Below are 18,919 nucleotides of genomic sequence, written 5' to 3'. Positions count from 1 at the left end.
AGGCACTGTCTTCGTGTACCCTACGGTCCTACCTTATCACACAATAACTTTGCTTATTTTTTTTTCATTGTTTTCGTCTTTCCTACTTCACCCAAATGTTTTTATAATTGGAACGTATTTGGAAAATTGCAAGGCGAAATGCGATTTATGATTTTGTTGTACTCCAACTGAAATCTACCCGTAAATGCGCCAATTTGACGCGTTAACAAGTTGGCAAGCTTGCCAAAATATACCTCTCCTCGGAAGAGTTTTTAATTTTCAGTGAAGCGTAACGGTATCCGTGGTTCTGCGGTAGAACGCTCATCTGTCGTTCAAAAGGACTCGGGTTCGAATCCCGGCCGATTAAAAAATTATACTACACCCAATGACAAAAAGAGGGCGCTTTTGGAAAAACCTTTTCCTTGATTCTAAGAACCTGCGTACGCAGTGATTACCCTTTTGCCTCGAAAATGCAGACAGACAGACCCACCCACCCACAGACAGACAGACAGACAGACACGGTGGTTGTATAACACCTCCTAGGGTACAAAGTCCCATCGGAGAGGTAAAAATTGGCCTAAATGTGTAAAAAGAAAAACTATACAAAATAATACCAAAAATACATTCAGGTTCCTCTGCATATGGGGCGATAGCATTAGCGTATGGTACCACCCTCGCATAATTCGTCGCGAAACTTCGTTTCCTTTAAATTACAAAATCTAACCATAGATGGCGAACTTTAGTAACAAAGATCGCGATAATCTTTCCAGTCACATAATGTTATCAAAATTAATTCTTGTTAATACTGAGGTGCGTACCTTTGGGTCGGGTTGCCATGGCACCAACTGCATGGAATCAGAGCCTCAGAGGACGCTAGTTGTTGTTGTTCGTAAAAATTTCAGAAGAGCGCGCAACTGACGTTTTATCCTCTTTAAAATGAAAATTCAAAATTTAATTAGAAATTAACAATTACCTGGAACTTACGAATTGTTCACTTACGTTCAGGGGAAACGTTACGTGTTAAGCCTAATGAAGTTTTGGTTTTTAATAACAATAAAAAATTATTTAAATAAAAAATTCATTTCTGGTCGTTGCTATAAAGTGTAACCGTCTTCGCGACCGAAAACTATCGCTACGCCCGAGGTTCGCCATTGAAAACTAGATAGCTATTAGTTTATCCTCATTGTTATTCGTAAATTTGACTTTATTAATATAAATGTTTCATCGTTTGCTTATATTTTGATAAGTTTATTAAAGGGAAAACGTTTTTATGACTTTTTAATTTGTCTGTAGCAGACGCTTGATCATAGGTGCTACCTCGGAGAAGCTAGCGCCGTTACGCCACCTAGACTCGTTTCTTTCACGAATACCGACTCTTGCGAGACAAGCCCCTAAGTTTACAAACGAAACTAGTTTTTATAATGGTTTCCGCCCCTTCTGTTATTTGGCATCATTATTATAGACATTTAAAATCAAAATAATATTATTTACCGTGAAATTTTCTTCAACCTAGAATCGAGTGTAAGGATCGAGTTTGGACAATTCTACAGGAGCTCTGGTTACAAAAATCATTATACACTTTATTTATTCGCCATCGAAACAGGACTAGATGGCGCTGCGGCGCCCGCTCTTCCGAAGAAGCACCTGTATAATTAATATTGTTCCATAAGTGTGACACTTCCTATTCTTCACATGCAAAAGTTTTACTGAGACTGAGAGCTATTCACAAAACAGACTACATTACGGGCTTCGTCGCCGTTTTGGGTCGGCTCGCTAACGCGTCACACGTAGCCTTTGACAGCGCCTCGCTAGGGGGATATTTTCTTCTTGTGATGACGTCACTCCGTTACTAGCTCTCAGTAAAATATTCCCCAAAGTGACAAACTTATGGAACAATATTATAGACTTATGGTATCTAGTATTCGACGGCAACCAAAAGAGGGCTTTAGTTGGTTCTCAATGCAATTATGTATAGTTTCGAAACGAATGAAGTGAACTGCATGAGCATAGACAAAACACAATACTTCAGCCTCTGACAACCTAGTAGTAGTTAATCACTTTTTGTTGGCAGAATGACTATCGGGTTACGTTGATAACGATAAATACCAATGTAAACACGTTCTTCTCTTCAGAAACGAAGCGAATGTTTATAATTAGTCAAGTCCATATTCAATAGTTTGCCATTGTTTCATAGAATTAAGCTTCAGTTTACAGTACGAATGCGTTTTTACTTTCAATAGGCCTTGGTCTCAAGCAAAAATTATCCGATGAGGAAAGAGATTCCCAACCATCGTTACCTGGAAGTTTTTCAAGTTACACATAGCGCCAAGTTCGGTGGTGGCGTATACGTGACCGTCATAATCAGGTCAATTATGTTTATAAGGCAGTGCCAACGAGGTTTATAGAGCCTTTAATACCGATTATCCGTGATCCCTGGAAAATGAAAGTCGCACATAGGCGTTCGCCGTGGTCGGGATGGAGCGATACCCACGAAGAGGATAATTCTGGCCGCCTGGCTATTAGCTTTCATTGAGGGAACTCCTGGTCTTTGTATACTGGATAATTAATAGGGGAGCGTTGACAAGTCGCCAGGTTTCAACACTTTTTCCACCTCAACCGCGCCCAACTGGCCTCCTTCTCGGAGTTGTATACGAGATACCTTCCGGGACAAGGTACGCGATAATAACAAAAAATAACTTTTATCCTTAATCAACGCCACTGTACATAAACACTGGGCAGTTGAGGCTTCGGGGAGTCAGTCAGGGTCCTAGGAATACAAGCTCTAAATAATCTCTCTGGGTGGTCGCCCGAGCTCTACTGCATAAATTTTCCAACAGATTGACTGTATTTTTTTGCGGCGATAGACTTTCGCCGAGGGAACCGTTTGATTCGCGCTGTTACTGCTTACGTTTATTAAGGACAAAATGCTGCGACTTCGAACGTCGACTAAAAAAACCGGTAAGATTAGTTACCACTAGCGCGTGGACGTACAAACCTTTTCACGCCAGCAAAGAAAAATACATTATTACGCGCGCTAGTTGAAACTAAGCTTTAAACCTATTACAATTATTTTAACGTTGACGCTACGATGGTGGCTAGTGCCGATGCAAAAAAAGTATTATTAAAGGCTTATTATTTTTCATTTGGACAAAAACAAGGCAATGGCCTGCTTCGACGAAAAAATTGCCCTAATGAAAACCACCCTTTTAAGGCACAAACGCCATGACGAAAAAAAAAACAATTAGGGTTGGTTTTCACTAGCGCAAAACCGTCGTGACGGCGGGCGTGAACGCAAAAATTTTCTATTAGGCCTAACGAGGATTTCAAAAGTTAGCGCCCGCCGTCACGGCGGTTTTGCGCTAGTGAAAACCAGCCTTAATAGGCCTTTCCGTCAACGCTCGCCATCGCGGATTTTTTTCCGATAGGTGAGAACTAGTCCTTAGGTTTTTTAAAAGTTAACGCTCACTGTCGTGGTGGTTTTGCCCTAGAGAAAACCAGGACGAAAACGCCGCGATGGTGAGCGACGACCTTTTAAATCCCATTAGTCCTAATACAATGATGTTGCGTTTTTACTCTAGGGAAAACCAGTCCTTAAGCTTGGTTTTCACTTGGCGGAAAATCAACGACTGAAAGTTCGACGTCGGCGATATGGTTTTCGACGTTTCGCTCACTGTCAGCGTTTTAGCATTTTCACTTGGCGTTTTTTTTTGGGCGGAAATAAAGCGATTTTGTTTCTGCCAGCGAGTTCGTCGGTTTTCGTCTGATAGTGGAGATTTAAGCCTAGGCCTAAAAATGGATGATTTATCTGATCATAATAGTGAACTATTGATTAAAGCGCAGGTAAGCATTTTAAATTTAATGTTTTTTTACATGATCTATCGTGTTCAAAGAAATATGAGTTATGAAAGATCGGTTTGTGTGAAAGAAACATACTGGAAAAGAATGCAACAAGGGTATCAAGAAAAAAAAACACGTTCCAAAACACAGAAAAGCACGTGGCCGAGTTCCGGATGCAAGAAGCAGAAAATTAACCATCCCCCCTGACGTCACAGTCACCTTTCGAAAATAGTTTTTGATTGGTTGAAAAGAGCGAAATCGCCCAACTGAGCGAAAAAAATAGAAATGAAAATCGCCACACAAAACCGAAAACCGACGGAATTTCCGTCCGGTGTCGACGGAAATTTTCGCCCATTTTCCGTCGACGCCGGGCTTTTTCGCCCTAAAACCGCCAAGTGAAAACCAGGCTTAAAAAGGTTTGAAAAGTTACCGCTAAATGTCGCGGCGTTTTCGTCCTTATGAAAACCAGCGCTTTACTATTCGAAACGGAACTATGTGTAGTTCTAGCTCCTAATATGAGTAAAAGGGCGTCACGGTGTTGACGGACTTCTTTCAAATTTAACGGGGCATTATCGGAACTCGTATCTTCGGAACCCCCTTCGTACGTACATCAGGCAATCCCCTATTTCCCCTCTCCTCACCCCCCCCCCTTGTAGGAAAAAAAAAGAACCGCGAACCGCGTAGAGTTTATGTCGATCTCTAATGCATTTCCTCTGTGGTCGGTTGGTGGGAGTACGCCAGTGTAAGCCACACTTTCGGCGCTATATTTAATGGAACGAATAGGAAGTTTATCACTCCACTATCGTCCCCTGTTTTATCCCGAAGAAGGCGGCGGAATATTAGGCATATACGGAAGATAAAACAGAGAGAGAACGGTGGTCTGTTTTTTCTAAAACGCGTTCTTTAATAGGGGTAGGTTTACAGTGACGCGCGCGATGCGTCTCTTCTCTAAAAAAAGGAAAAAAATAAAAATGTCAGCTTCAGGAAATGTTGGGGAGTGACTGATTAGCCCGGAGCTGGTGTTCAGCCTCCCTTCCTCCCCGAACAAGCTCCCCCTGTATTCTACGAAGCTTGCTAAGCTGGGGGAGAGGTGATACGGGGGCCACCCTCCGTCCTATCGTCATGAAGGAAGACTTTGTTTAAACAGGCTCACCATGATTGACAGCGAAATTTATTGACCGGGGCTTCTGGGCGATTTTTATTTACGTAGCCAAATTTTTCGTTTACGCGACGCGATTTCCATTAAAAGGTATCTGCCGCCGTAAAAGCCACTGATTTCATATATTGTAAACAAGCAGCCATTAATATAACAAACAAAAACATTCTGGTTAGGAGAGGACTGCCATCTTGCGAAAGTTATTAAACGTCACGGCCTAAAGGTTGGCCATGTGGGTTCAACATCACTATTGGTTAATTGAATTGGCGCTTCAATAAAACATCTCCAAAGAAATTGCCACGAAGTAATATTTCCGAGAGCCAGGAACTGCAAGTCCCTGTTTATAGTGTTTGTTAAAATAATGGAAACTTTTCACCTTTAAACAGGACGTCGTGTTTTTGCTAATCCCGCTCGGCTAATCCTATTTAAGATATCAAAAAGTTACCAGGGGTACGTTCAGAAACAGTCAACGGAAAAAAAACCGGTGGATTCATATTTTCCACCGATGAGCTTTTTCGTCATAATGACGTCGTAAGTTGCTGAACGCTTTTATTCAGTCATCGGTGTTTTTTAAAATAGCGTAGCATTAATAGTAGTTTTACGTCAGTAATGACGTCAGTAATGACGTCAGTCATCGGAAATACCGACTATTATTTCGGTGACTTCGGTGTCTCACCGATGACTATCGTGACGTCAAAACCCGAAATTAAAATGCCGTTCAGTAAAACACCGGTGTCACCGGTGACTCAGCGGACTCACCGGTGAGCGTTTCTGAACGCAGCCCTGGTTAAAAGGAAACACTTGTTGCACACCGTACAAGTGAATAGTTTCCATTATTTTAACAAGCACTATATAAACAGTAACTTGAAGATGTTTTATTGGAGCGTCATTGGGCCTTATTTTTTTTTTTTTTTACACTTTTGATTTCACGAATGATTATGAATATTAAATAAATAAAGTGAGATAGTGATATAGTAAAGAAGAACAGTTTAGTTGAAAAAGGGCTGTCTCAAATTTCGCGCCGTAAAACAAAGGTTTGCAGAGCTACCGTCGATAATTAGTATAATTTGAAAATATTCTCAAACTTCATTTAATTTAATGGAGGTGAGGAGGTAAACTATTTGCGTGATTATTATGGTTATTTATTTATTTAAACATTCGCGTTACAGAAGGGCAAGATATAAATCAATCTTACATTAAATATTCTTCGGTCACTTTCGGTGAACTCTTATTTTGAGAACTATAATATTACTGTCAAATAGCGTCTGCTATTTGTTCTGGAAATTGGAAACGTTTACAGATGTTATTTGCGGGCGAGCGGCGAGAACAACAGCTGCACTTCACTTCAGTGGTAACCCTAGACGTTGAAAGTGTAAATACAGTTCTATTATTTTTCAATCGAAAATCCTTTAGATGTAATTGGCAAAGAATTGCTTACCATATCTTTGCAAAATTAGGAACGAATTATGTTTTGTGGCTAATAAGCCTTGGCTGACATTTCGTGCTATGTTGTTGTCGTCTTTGCAGATTGATTGCAAGTCAAATCATGGACTTAACAAATTTATTCAAAGCGTGTGTAAAAACTGTACGAACCAGAAACAAAGCTCTAGGGCCACTGACTCTTCCAAATGGAATTGAAGGAGATGCAAAAAGCCTTTTACTTAATACTGGTAATCAAAGTGGTAAAGCCGTCAAATCTGAATTTGCTACAAAAGCTAAAGATATTGTAAGTTTCATGGCTTTACCCAATTATTGTCACTAATTTATAAGTAATAATTTTCTCTTAGGTCTTGAGCGTTACAAAAATGAAGGAATTTTTATTAAGACATAGGAAAGATTATATAAACATGAAGTAATATGCCTAAATAAAAATAAATTATTGAGCTAGTGTTAAACTATTTTTTTCATGTAGTTTTATAATGTATGAAGCATCTAATATGACAGAATCCGAACGTGATCAAATTGATCAAGATTCCCAAAGATTTATGCACACGTGTAAAGATTTGTTGAGAAAAATGAGGAAAGAAAGTAATTATATTTACCTTAGTAGTCAAACAAATTTTTATTTTATTTAATTTCAGTTCAAAAGCAAAATTTGAGCCAACAGCGTTTATCTCATCAAGAAGCAGTTTTGGATATTATAGAATCTTATTTAAAAGGTAAAAGTTGTTAAGTTTATAAAATTTTGAAAACAATAACGTTTAATGTATTTTTCAATAGCAACGTGTAATATATTCAGCGAAATTAAAGCGATAAGAGTAAAAAGAACCATCGATAAACAGAAAATGTATAAATTATACTTAAGACGATATTGATCTTGCAATACTATGTGAATTGTCTATAAATTCCAGGGTTCGACTTGAAACCGGCTATAGAGCTTCTAAAAGTTTAAAAGGAGATGAAGAAATTTCAAATTTGGACAATAAAAAAGAGAAATTTAAATCGGAAGATTCAATTGGCAATGAACGTACCAGTGATATTGACTCAAATGGTGCCCAGATTGATACTCAATCAATTTCAAATCCACCAGATAGAGTTTCGTTCAACATTACAGATCCCGATGATAACTGGGAAACAACAACAACTACTATTACAACTAATTTTTCTCCTGAAGAATTGCAATTGGTAGGCCAAATTTCTTTCTTTTTTGTACCAGTTTTAAATGTTTTTGTTTTTAGTTTGAACAAGAAAACGAACGATTGTACGAAGAATTAAATAGCATGGTAGATGAAGTCAAGTGAGTAGTTTTTAAACAATGTTTTTGCTGTAAGTTGGTAATTATGTTTCACATAAGTGTGTCAGTTTCTTAACTTCTGCCTTCTAAGTTTTAACTGCGAATGACTGCTAATTTTTGGTGGAGATCAGGTCATGATAATTAATACATGCTTTATTTACCTCTTCATCATAGTCAGTGTTACCAAAAGGCTTTTTATCTAAAAGTAATTGTAAAGGCTTTTTATTTTACAGTTTAACATAATACTGCAATTTGCCATAGTACAACAAAAATAGTCAGAATAAATGTCTATACTTTAATCAGAATCGGTCTCTCTGATCTATGATTTTTAAGTTCAATAAAAAATATATTGTTAACCATTTGCCATATTGTCCAGTAAGCTCCTTATTGTCCAACCTGGAAAAATCAACTTATTTTCTACCTTAATTTTCCACTTGGAACACTGGCCATAATGAACTCATGCAGAGGTGTAGGATTAGCGTGAGATACTTTATTTTTAAAATCACATTTTTCTGTCTCTCGTATCAATGTGGTTTAAGAAGAAACTTTGGTTGCTCTTGGTGTGACTGAGCTAAAGGTTCTCTAAACAGACCTCTTTATTTCGTTAGTAGTCTCGATAATGTGTTTTTTTAAAACCTCAAATTCGTTCGTGCCACTATCTCCAAAAGTTTCTTTTTACATTCCCATTCTACATTAATTGAAACAATTATTTCGACTGACTACCTCACCTCTGGAATTATAAACTTAAATTTTTATTTCATGAAATTATTTGTTTTAATGCGTTCTAGACAAATTGAAGGAAAAGTAATAGAAATATCCAGACTTCAAGAAGTATTTTCCGAAAAAGTTTTGGAACAAGTGCGTTCTGTTCAGCTTGGTTCTATTTTTTTTATATATATTTTAAGAGGTATTGTTTTTTTTAGGAACAAGATATAAATAAAGTGTCAGATTTGACAGTAGGCACAACAGAAAATATTAAAGAAGCTAACGAAGAGCTGAGACAAGCCATGAAAAAGAATGCTGGTTTTCGTTTATGGATTCTTTTTATTTTAGTTGTCCTATCATTCACAATTTTATTTTTAAACTGGTATAATCCCTAAGACATTTGTATATTTTTCAATATTTATAATAAATTATATACATTTTTGTTCCGTTTATTTTCTTGGTATGTATTATTTTGGTGTATAAGAATTTTATTTAACTTAATGGCCATCAGATGGCGACACCTCCACTAATGTCATGTTTTCTTTTCAGGGCGTCGTAAACTCGAGGGTCGCGATCGATTTTTCAAAATGCAAATGGTAGCTGTCAGGACGTAAGAATTATAATTTAACGTTAATTTAGATTAGATTAATTTGCCTTTAAGATGCTTAAGGTTTGTAAATTTGTACAAAATGATACGAGCGGCTCCATGATTATAGTATCTAGTGGGATTATTGAGGTAAATAAATATTTCGTTTATTTTATGTTATCTGTTGTTTGTTCCATGGATTAAATAACCTTTAATCCATGTTTGTTCTAAGTTCTGTACGTTTGACTTGGTTTATGAGTAAAATTTTTATCTGGATTGCGTTTTTTTTGCACTTCTAAATTCGTAATTAATAGAAAATTGCGAAATAGTAAAAAGAAGTTGGTAACTTGGGTGTTTGTAAGAATAATAAAGAAAATGGGCCAACTGCAGCAATTTCGTTTTTGTAAATTTGCTGAACAATGTCAGGCCTTGGTCTCATCCTTCCTTTTAATTTGTTCTATTAACTTAAACAGTTTTTTAAGTTAAGCCATGGATGTATAACGCAGTTCATTAATACATCCATGGTTAAGCCTTGACATATTATCAAAAGTAAATAGACATAAACAGAAAGTCTTGAACTTTCCTTAAAGCGCGCGCCATCAAATCTGAGAAACTACTTAACCCCTTTTCGAACGTGCCTGCCCCCTTCGCGGCACGATACAAATTGGGGCATTGCACAAGGTACATGCGAAAACAGGTCTTTAACGTATCTATCCGCGCATTCCGCGGGAGTCGCGATTCAAGGGAGCTAATGTGCGCAAGGCTTAAGTAATCGAAACTTTAAATAAATTATGGAAAGTTCTAACGGAATATTAGATTTATTAATTAGTAAATATGATAAAGACGATTTTTTTACAACGGATCTCCTAGGAAAACGTCAAGACGCGTTTAAATTCATGGTAGACAATGGAAGTGTGCGCGAATTAGTTGAGGACATGCTTTCGCAATTTGATTTGTTAAAGGAAAAATACGCAGATGATACAAATGGGTATTCGCCTTTTTTATACCGTTGGAACAATTGGTTGTATAGCCTAGTTCATGGAGAAGATGAAATTGATCCTGTGATTTTGGGCGACCATACTCTATATGGTGACGAAATTTTCAATCTTGTTCACTGGATCGGGTGGCAGGTGCTTGATTTAAAAGCTAGAGAACTTTGGGTTGAAGAAATTACAGAAAATAACTCAATTAAAGAATTAAGAAAGTTTCATAGGGAATATGAATTAGATATTCCATTAAACAAGGCTAAAAGGTTTAAACTAAGAAAATCATTTTCTTGTGATGCTTTAGAGTTTATGTCTATTTACTTTTGATATTATTAATCCAAGGTTAAGCCACCTTGAATTGAAGCCTCGGCTAAGTGGTCGAAAAGCACGTGATTAAAGGACCAAGATTAGTGGCGTAGCTTAGGGGAGGCCAAATTGGGCATTTACCCCCCCTGGAAATATACGATGGTGTGAGCAATTGTTTTTATGTAATCAAAGATAATTTAAACTCGTACCCTAGATTCGAATACTGAGAGCTTTTCCATTCAACAAATACACATTCGTTGTAAGAGCAGTGCCTTTCTTTCGACGCAGTGGCGACATCTCCCGTTGCGCGTTGTAGTAATTACGGAATAGCGCAGGTTCTAATTCGTTTTTTTTAATAAAGAAAATGTTGTAATTAGAGAAAATTAATAAATTCATAACACGTTAAAATGTCTTAAAAAAACTTAATATAATAAATTTTCAATATCGTCTCCGCGACTTTTAACACGACAAAAGTGTACGCTACGTACAGACCATCGCCCAAGAATACAACCTAGGAGGATTCAAGCAAGGATCCTATATGTTAGAAGGATAGGTAGCCCTCCGGCCAGCCTGTGTTTTCAAAACGCCGGCAGCGCCGTCGATATTAAGAGAGCCTCTAAACGTGGGACGTCTTGTTTCTACTCCCTCAAGGACAAATTTTGGCGGTGCTTACTCCATGTTTTGTCCTTGACGGAATCTAAAGACGGATTCTCTATCGCGCATGACCCACCGACGGCGCTGCCATTTTTCGTCCCTCGCCTCATATCCTTCTAACATATAGGATCCTTGATTCAAGTGTACCTGGAGAAGAATTCGGGGGGCCACGGGAGAGGCTGCTCAAAGCCTCAAACCCTTGGACATAAGACTACAACGGAGCCATCTAGTGAACTACATGTATGACCACATTTTGAGGTTTTTTCTTGTTCTATTTCTAGTTTGAATTATAGCGGTTAGTTTTTGCCATTTCTGCCCGGTATAGGAACCGGATAAAAAATTATATTTTTATGGCACCTAGAATCGCTACGACAGTTGTCGAAGCAACAATATTTCCCCATAATTAAATTTAAAACTTAACATTCATTGCAACTTTCTTTGAAATTATATAGTTTTCTGGCAACTTTCTTCGACTTGGCCGAAACTAAAAACCGTTAAAGTTCGAACTACTGTCTAGCAGACGAATTTTTTGGTAACTCCTAGGTTACTCTGAAGCTTTGTAGGTGGCGCTAAAAACGTTATGTCCAAGTGTTTGACTCCCCCAGCGACAGCCGTAGACGAACCGCGAGGTATTGGTTGGGGGAATACAAATTTCTTCTCCAGGTACACTTGAATCCTCCTAGGTTTACCTTTTCCGGCTCGTGACCTCTGAAAAATCGGGCTCCATCGGTTGCGGTAAGGCGCAAACCAAACCACGGAGCGAATTTTTTCTGAGATCCAGCGGGAAGTGGGTAAACGCTATCGGCAACGCGCGAGAGAGTGTTTTCGAATCTAGGGTACGAGTTTAATTTATCTTTGATGTAATGTATTTAATTAATAGGGACTTGGCACCATGATGTAGATAATACGTCACACATAATTTTTCCAAATTGAAAAAAAAACATACTATCATGTCATTCGTAGCCAAAGGTACGGTGTGACGTCATGCTGCCAATTCCCTATTGTGTGCCCCTCAGAGCAAACATTCAGGCTATGCCACTGATTAGTTTCCAATTTTTCGTACTAAAGAAATAATTTTATAGGATGAAGAAGAAAAACCAAAAAGTGCTTTGCATTCAAATAAAGATCTATGCGGTGCGTAAATTCTAATTTCTGTTACGCAAAAGTAGATCTTTCAGTAATTTGTCTTAGATGGAATGGTTTTAGTTTGTGATTGACACTTTGATGGTTTCTAGATGAAACTATAGCTAAGGAAGAATTAGAATTTGCCAAAAATGAATGGCAACAAGTTGATACAATTGTACCCCGTAAGTTTTATTGCAAATGATATATTGATATAACAAGCACATATTCCATTTCTGCACCATATCAGCATGGTTACTTAAACCAACAATCCACGAAACCCAGTGAACTTTTGCTTGAACTCCTTCCATACAATAAAGTTTGAATTTTAGGTGGGGTGTCTCTTCATAGACCCAGTAGCCCTGTTACGTACGAGTCTATGATGGAATATTTTAACACCACCGACATGACAGAATTTGCTAAAAAAATTCAACCAGAGAAAAAACGAAAAGCTATACCCTTAATTTGTTATCGATTATTTGGGCCACCTAAAGTTCGTAAAGAGCTTGTTGATGAACGGAACTCTATTTTCACCATTGCTCAGTGTGAGTTTGTCTATATTTAGTTCTGTCTAGTAGGGATGCACCGATATGGGTACAGCCGATTTATCGGGCGTCCAATATATCGGCTATTCGTGGCCGATAATATCGGCGGTACTATCGGACGATACATCGGCCGATATTAACAAAGTTATCTATCATAATAGGAGTGTATATGATAAAATGATTGTAAAAACCGGTTCAGTGCACTGTCACACCATTTTATTCTAATTTTTTATGAAAAAAGTTTGCAAGAGCATATCCGAATATGTTTCTTTTCGTTTTACGTGATACCATAAGCCTATCAACCCTAAGTTTGAATCGAAAGGCAGTGTTGGTTCAAGCTAACGACTGTCGAAAGTACAGCGCTAAATCCACCCGGTGGTGGAAAAGAGAAACTTAACGCGTCCCGCAATGCATGATGCCAGCTGCTTTGGTAAGAGAGAGGTGCGTAGAGAGAGAAAGGGGGAAGGAAGCAGCTTCAATTTATCTCTACCAGGTGCCGATACTATCGCCTGATTTATTCTTTTTCGCCCGTCCAGTGGTGGTACAAAGGGCGCTATGCGCCTTTCAAACTTAGGGTTGATAGGCTTATGGTGATATATATTTTCTATCAAAAATCAAATATCGTGGTTTTTTATTTGTTTACACTAGCTTCTGAAGTCTGGCGTACGTGGCGCGGCCAATAATATAAAATATAATCATTAGTTAGTTAATCGAGAATTTTCTTATTTTTAAATGTTTTTCTGAAAATATTTTTCTAATACCGGTATCGGTGCATCCCTCATGTCTAATGGTTAGATTGTTGATATCCAAACTAAATTTAATATTTAATTCTCAATTAGTTCCGTTTGACAATTCAAATTCTCTACATATTCAATTGTTGCAAACATTGTATAAAAATTTAACAGGAATTGTTCTTGATTGCCCGCAGTTTGGTAACCATTGGGAAGAAATTGGGTTCCAAGGTATACAAGCTGTTCTATTCCTGTCATTTTGCACACGTTTGTTATACAGAACTCACTAAAGTCTCCCAAGAGCTATTAACCCGAGCCAACATGGTTGGTAAACGTTCGTTGCAAAACCGAGTGACTCAGTGTAAATAGAAAAAACATTTCCACAATAAATAATATTATTGGGAATAACAGAAAATCAGTTCAATGATATTTTTTTTGTAATTTTCATACTTATTTATATTATGTTACTTACCAACTCAACAGGTTTTGTGGATCATGGGAATGAAATAGAATCAAGTTAATTGGTTATAAATGTTGGCTCGGATCAATAGGTCTTTAGAATGCTTATGTGGTGTCTAGGGCTTGGTGTTGTTGCTTAAAGAAAAATCCACTGTTGATATAGGGTGCAATCCCGCAACTGACTTGAGAGGAGTTGGCTTTTTGGGACTTTTACATTTATTACACTTTATATTAAATTCAAAAACTAAACCACTTGCCAGGGAAATTTATAAATTATCGCACTCAGAAGAGCAGGTAAAGTCATTATTTTTAAAACACAATTTAGCAAAAAATATACGCACATGGTTGTAGTGGCACCTAAAATGTTTCATTAGTTTCTACTGTTACAAATTTTAGTGTTTATTTAATAGTTTCTGATTAAATTTTTATCTTTAGCACTTCCCATTTTGTATCATGGGTATTAATGTCACGAGGATAACTTTGGAAGCACTCAGAGAAGGCTGTTTGAACAGGTTGCTGCCATTATTATTTTGATATAATTTAATTTCGGCAAAATACCAACGCTTGTCCGATTTTTTTTGGGTACCTTAGACGATATTGAAAATTTGTGTCAAAATTATGTTGCGGAAATAAAAATACACGGAGATATTAATTTTGTAAAATATCATTTTATAGCGGTGCTTTCCTTTAAGACAAAATTCATCGGCTTTATTGTCGTAGGTGAAGTAGGATACGCGATGGGCATAAAAGAAATAAAGATGCAATAAAAGTAAAGCAATTTCCAATTTTTATTTACGGAAATGGTTCAACTTTCGTAAGTTAAATGTTACAAAAACCTTTTACATGGTCAAGGATCAGGGAGTTGCTGCCTTTAAAATCGCCAAAAACCAATTTTCCCCTTGACATTTCGCGCGGCACAAGACTGCGGCCAAATATCCAGGGATAAAACGTTTTCTTCGATCAGAAGAAGGAACAGCCAAGTCCTTCTATACTGTGCAATTCGTGTGAACCCCGGTTTCAGGATCTTTGAAGTGAGAGTTCACTGAAAAGTGCCTGAAATCGGGATCGTACTCAAGAGCAGCGTAACGTTTCCAATAGTAGTGTAAATTAAGTGTTGGCGCTACCCTAACCCCATTCTTGCTAATCACGATGGGCCGTCTAGCATCGCGAACTAGAGGCTATATTACCAAGGAAAAATAGAATATATTTAGTCCCCACCAATAAAAAATTGTTATATTTTGTGTATCCTGCTATACCACAAACGGAAAATGGGGATAGAAAACGCTAATTTAAAAAAATTAATATCTCCGCGTATTTCCGCAAAATAATTTTGACACAGAAATGTTCAGTTTCGTCTAAAGTATACGAAAGGCGTTGTTGCGTTTGTATTTACTCTTAATTTCTCTATTTCTGATCAAAAATTCCTACGTGGTCATGTAACAGTGACTTGATTTTAGAATTGTACCAGTACGGAGGGGTATTATAGGAATCTATCATGGTAGCATTTGTAACAATAACTATAAGTATGACATAACTGCTTCCCTGCCTCACAATGACGTAAAAATATCGAAATAGCGTCACTCAGTAGCGACTTCATGAACTTTTAATACCGAACCAAAAGTGTAAAATTTTCATTATTAATATATTTATGGATAATATAAAACTCAACTTCTATCAAAAGCATGACGGGCTGGCCACCACCCTCCTACGCGTTGTAACCCGGCCACCTGATTTAAAGGCATTCATACATCAGTCTATAATATCAAAGACTATGAAAGGTTTCACCTTTCATAGTCTTTGATAATATTTTCAACAAGTAATTTATTTGTAAATATTTTACTGAGATCTATCGACGGGATGACGTCATCAGTATCATCACCGCAAGATAATGGCCCCTTCCAAGACGCTATCAAAATTTACGCGAGAGCGAACCGACCCAAAACTGCGATGACGTCTCGAAATCGGGGTTATTTACAACTCGCGCCATCTGTGTTGGAATGAAGCAAATATATACGATTTCGACATTTTTATTTTGACAGATGGCGCGAGGTGTAAATAACCCCGATTCGGGAGGGCGGGGCTTCGGCGGCTCTTAATTAACCAACTGTCTGGTGAAACCGTAATTGCCACCCAATCGCTACTTCCCCCCTTTAATACTTCAATCCTCCAATACATAATTACTTATAAGTATGCCTAGACTTATAACTCTTCCATAGGCCTTGTTTCACACGGAACCAAAAATGGAAAATTCTTATAATCCTTGTGTTATTGAAAATGTTACCATGGAGACCAAGATATCATGATAGCTAGGCACGAGCTAAACTATACTACTATAGGTCATTGTATCTATAGGGGGGGGGTCTCTAGCCATTCTTTCATGATTCATCATCCCAGGACCTAGGTACAAAGGTCGCGTCACTCTCGCTGCGCGTTTTCGGCGGTTTTGATTTCGTTTTTACTAAGGGATTTGTGTGTATTAGTTTCAAGTTAAAACTAATACACACAAATCCCTTAGTAAAAACGAAATCATACTTGAAACTTTCAAGTATGGTGTCCGCCGCCGGTGTTCGCATGGTTTATCGCGGTACGTTAGAGCAGCGGTTCCCAATTTGTTTTTGTTATGGAACCCTAAATTATCCAGCTAATTCTGGCGTAACCCCAACTCATTTTTTTTACTTATCTTAAAAGACTCTTGACACAAACAAAGATGGCCGCGCTGCGAAATCTCGGAACCCCTGTGACCCTTCCATAGAACCCCAGGGTTCCGCGGAACACCTTTTGGGAACCGCTGCGTTAGAGCTACAAATACACACGATACGTCAATCGATTGGAAATATCACGCTCAAGCCGGCATTATGAGATCGGGGCCCTGGAAGTGGAGCATTTACCCATTTTAATGGTTTTTGGAGATTTTCGCCTTAAAATCTAAATCCTTTAAAATTAAAATATTAATATTCCTGGTTGCCACGGTACCTGGAAAACCTGGGATTCCTGAAATTTAATATGGGTAAAAAAATCAAGGAATTTAATTTCGGTTGCAAATAGGAAACTTTTACTAAAATATAGGTTAAAAAATACAAAATATTGTCAGGGAAAATCTCCGGAGATGGCCAGGGAAAACCTTGAAAATTCAGGGAATTGGATTGTGAAAAAACTGTGGCAACCCTGTATTATATTTTTAGTTAGTAAACTTAATATTGATGATTTCTGAACTACTTTTTCGGTTGCATTAAGAAATTTTAATTTTAAGTGAGATTTCTAACCAATTCGCGGGACCCCACCACCCACATACGCAATATTCTCATTGAATATTTTAATTGATACAGGCGCCACGAACCTTGGGCGCCATCAAACTCGTCCGTGTTTGGCTACCTTATTTCCAAAACCAGGTAACTGTAAAAATTCGGTTTGTCCAAAAATTATTTTAAAGCCAGGTACTCGAAAGATTATTGGGTTGATTAAGTTAATGTACAAGATTATTGGAAATTTGTTCAAAATTTAATATTTAAAATATAGTTAATACATCGGGGGGACTGTGTGTTCGTAAATGTCCGTGATATTTTGTTGGTTTTACTTTTAAATAGTCGGCTGTTGGATCGACTATTGTCGTCCGCGACTCCGCTCCAGCGTTGCCAGATTTTTCTGACCGAATAATTGTACAAAGGGTAAAAAATTATAGTACAACAATAGAAATTATGGTACCAATATAAATTAGTATTATTTACTTTTAATTTAAAGTGTTTGTTGCAAAACACGCGGATAACTGTTCTCGTGTGTCGTTTCTTTATGGAAGTGGATGTAGTCAGTATCGACCATAGAAAACGGAATAACTAAATAGAATGATTAGAAATTCCGATTTCTATGGTATCGACTATCGAGTGATCTGGCTACACTTGAACGTGGGCTTAATATTTCGTCGCCTGAAAGCAAAAACTACGTAACTTTAACTATACTTTTAATTAGTATAAAGTTACGTGGTGTTTGCTTCAGGCGAAGATTTTAATGTAAGAAATTATAATTATTTTAGTACTAGAAATAATGTAAATATAAAAATAGTACCATTATAGTACAATAGGTACAATAAAGAATCGTTGCCGCTATTTTTCGCGGGCTACTCATCCTGTTTATAAAGAATCCTTGGTTTTAACAGTAGGAAAAAAATAAAATACTATTGTCATACTTATTGTTATGGTTATGGTACACATATATCTGTTATTTATGCCTACAAATGCTCCTCTAATTTATAATTCTAGAGAAATAAACCGGAACAATTCTGTATTCCCTACTGTCAATGACTTTTATTCTGGTACATTCTATTACTTGTACACTATGTGGAAAGAGCAAAAGAAAACCATTATGGATTCAGGATACGTTATCCAAGGTTGGTGCACGCATTGCTAACCTCAGTCTGAGACCAGCCGTAAAAGTATTTGTTATCAAAACCCATTTATCTTTAGACGTCACAAAATACGCCAAGAAAAATGTAAAATTGCTTTTGCAAAACCTTAAGCTTTTCAAAGAAAACACTGGCTCAATCCGTCCAGAAATCATTGAATTTTCCGACATTGGTGACATCACTGTGGCAGTATCTGCGAGCTAATTCTTGGTCAATTTGGGCAAGCCGTTTTCGCTTTTAAGTGCAATTAAATTTTTTTATTTTTTCACAAATGTTATACCAGTATAACAAATCACAAAAACACCGTACTTTTGTAAAGAAAATTTTATATATCGTATGTACTATATAGCAAAATGTATATATTTTATTAAATTTAATTTAGCACCTAAAATGTATCATGATGTAAATTATATTTATAAGTTAATACCGTTTGTGGAATCAGGGTTGAGTGGTTTTAATCACACTGGTTTAAACCAAGTGATTTTTTAAATAATTTGGTCTTTTTAATTAACTAAATATTATTCCAAAATGTTTAAATTTCCTTACCGAAATGAATACATTTCTAAAACATTTACAAGGTGACCACATCTCCTATATTTTCAATACCATCCTATAAATTTCTTAGGTTTTCTCATGTAGTATATAACCCGAAAATATTTCGTCGTCACCCTATATTTCACTTAATCTTATCTACTGTTTTTCGATAAGAATCATTGTTTTTGC

General features: G+C 37.1%; 2 protein-coding genes across 3 annotated transcripts; both read left to right on the top strand.

Moving 5' to 3' along the window:
• The first annotated feature begins 6,254 nt into the window (after window positions 1-6,254).
• Window positions 6,255-8,863, top strand: Syx18 (syntaxin 18). 2 transcript variants are annotated; one of them, XM_090153213.1, is made up of 10 exons: window positions 6,255-6,344; window positions 6,500-6,698; window positions 6,760-6,824; window positions 6,885-7,000; window positions 7,054-7,131; window positions 7,193-7,259; window positions 7,324-7,597; window positions 7,651-7,709; window positions 8,495-8,564; window positions 8,630-8,863. In XM_090153213.1, exons 2-10 carry the CDS (start codon window positions 6,519-6,521, stop codon window positions 8,804-8,806), a joined length of 1,086 nt encoding a protein of 361 aa, XP_090009339.1. In that variant the 5' UTR covers window positions 6,255-6,344; window positions 6,500-6,518; the 3' UTR covers window positions 8,807-8,863. The 2 variants fall into 2 exon arrangements, with proteins under 2 accessions (XP_090009339.1, XP_090009338.1); XM_090153212.1 differs by having other exon boundaries at window positions 6,266-6,353.
• Window positions 8,864-8,958: 95 nt separating this feature from the next.
• LOC149936579 (ELMO domain-containing protein 3-like) lies at window positions 8,959-18,573 on the top strand. Its single transcript, XM_090153214.1, has 9 exons — window positions 8,959-9,147; window positions 12,026-12,077; window positions 12,179-12,250; window positions 12,398-12,610; window positions 13,450-13,572; window positions 13,964-14,094; window positions 14,236-14,312; window positions 18,054-18,181; window positions 18,258-18,573. Exons 1-9 carry the CDS (start codon window positions 9,073-9,075, stop codon window positions 18,398-18,400), a joined length of 1,014 nt encoding a protein of 337 aa, XP_090009340.1. The 5' UTR covers window positions 8,959-9,072; the 3' UTR covers window positions 18,401-18,573.
• Window positions 18,574-18,919: the final 346 nt, after the last annotated feature.

The sequence above is a fragment of the Leiobunum rupestre genome, chromosome 7 (assembly GCF_980474605.1).
Source record: "Leiobunum rupestre chromosome 7, qqLeiRupe1.1.hap1, whole genome shotgun sequence".
NCBI lineage: Eukaryota > Metazoa > Arthropoda > Arachnida > Opiliones > Sclerosomatidae > Leiobunum > Leiobunum rupestre.
This window is presented reverse-complemented; position numbering and strand designations above follow the sequence as displayed.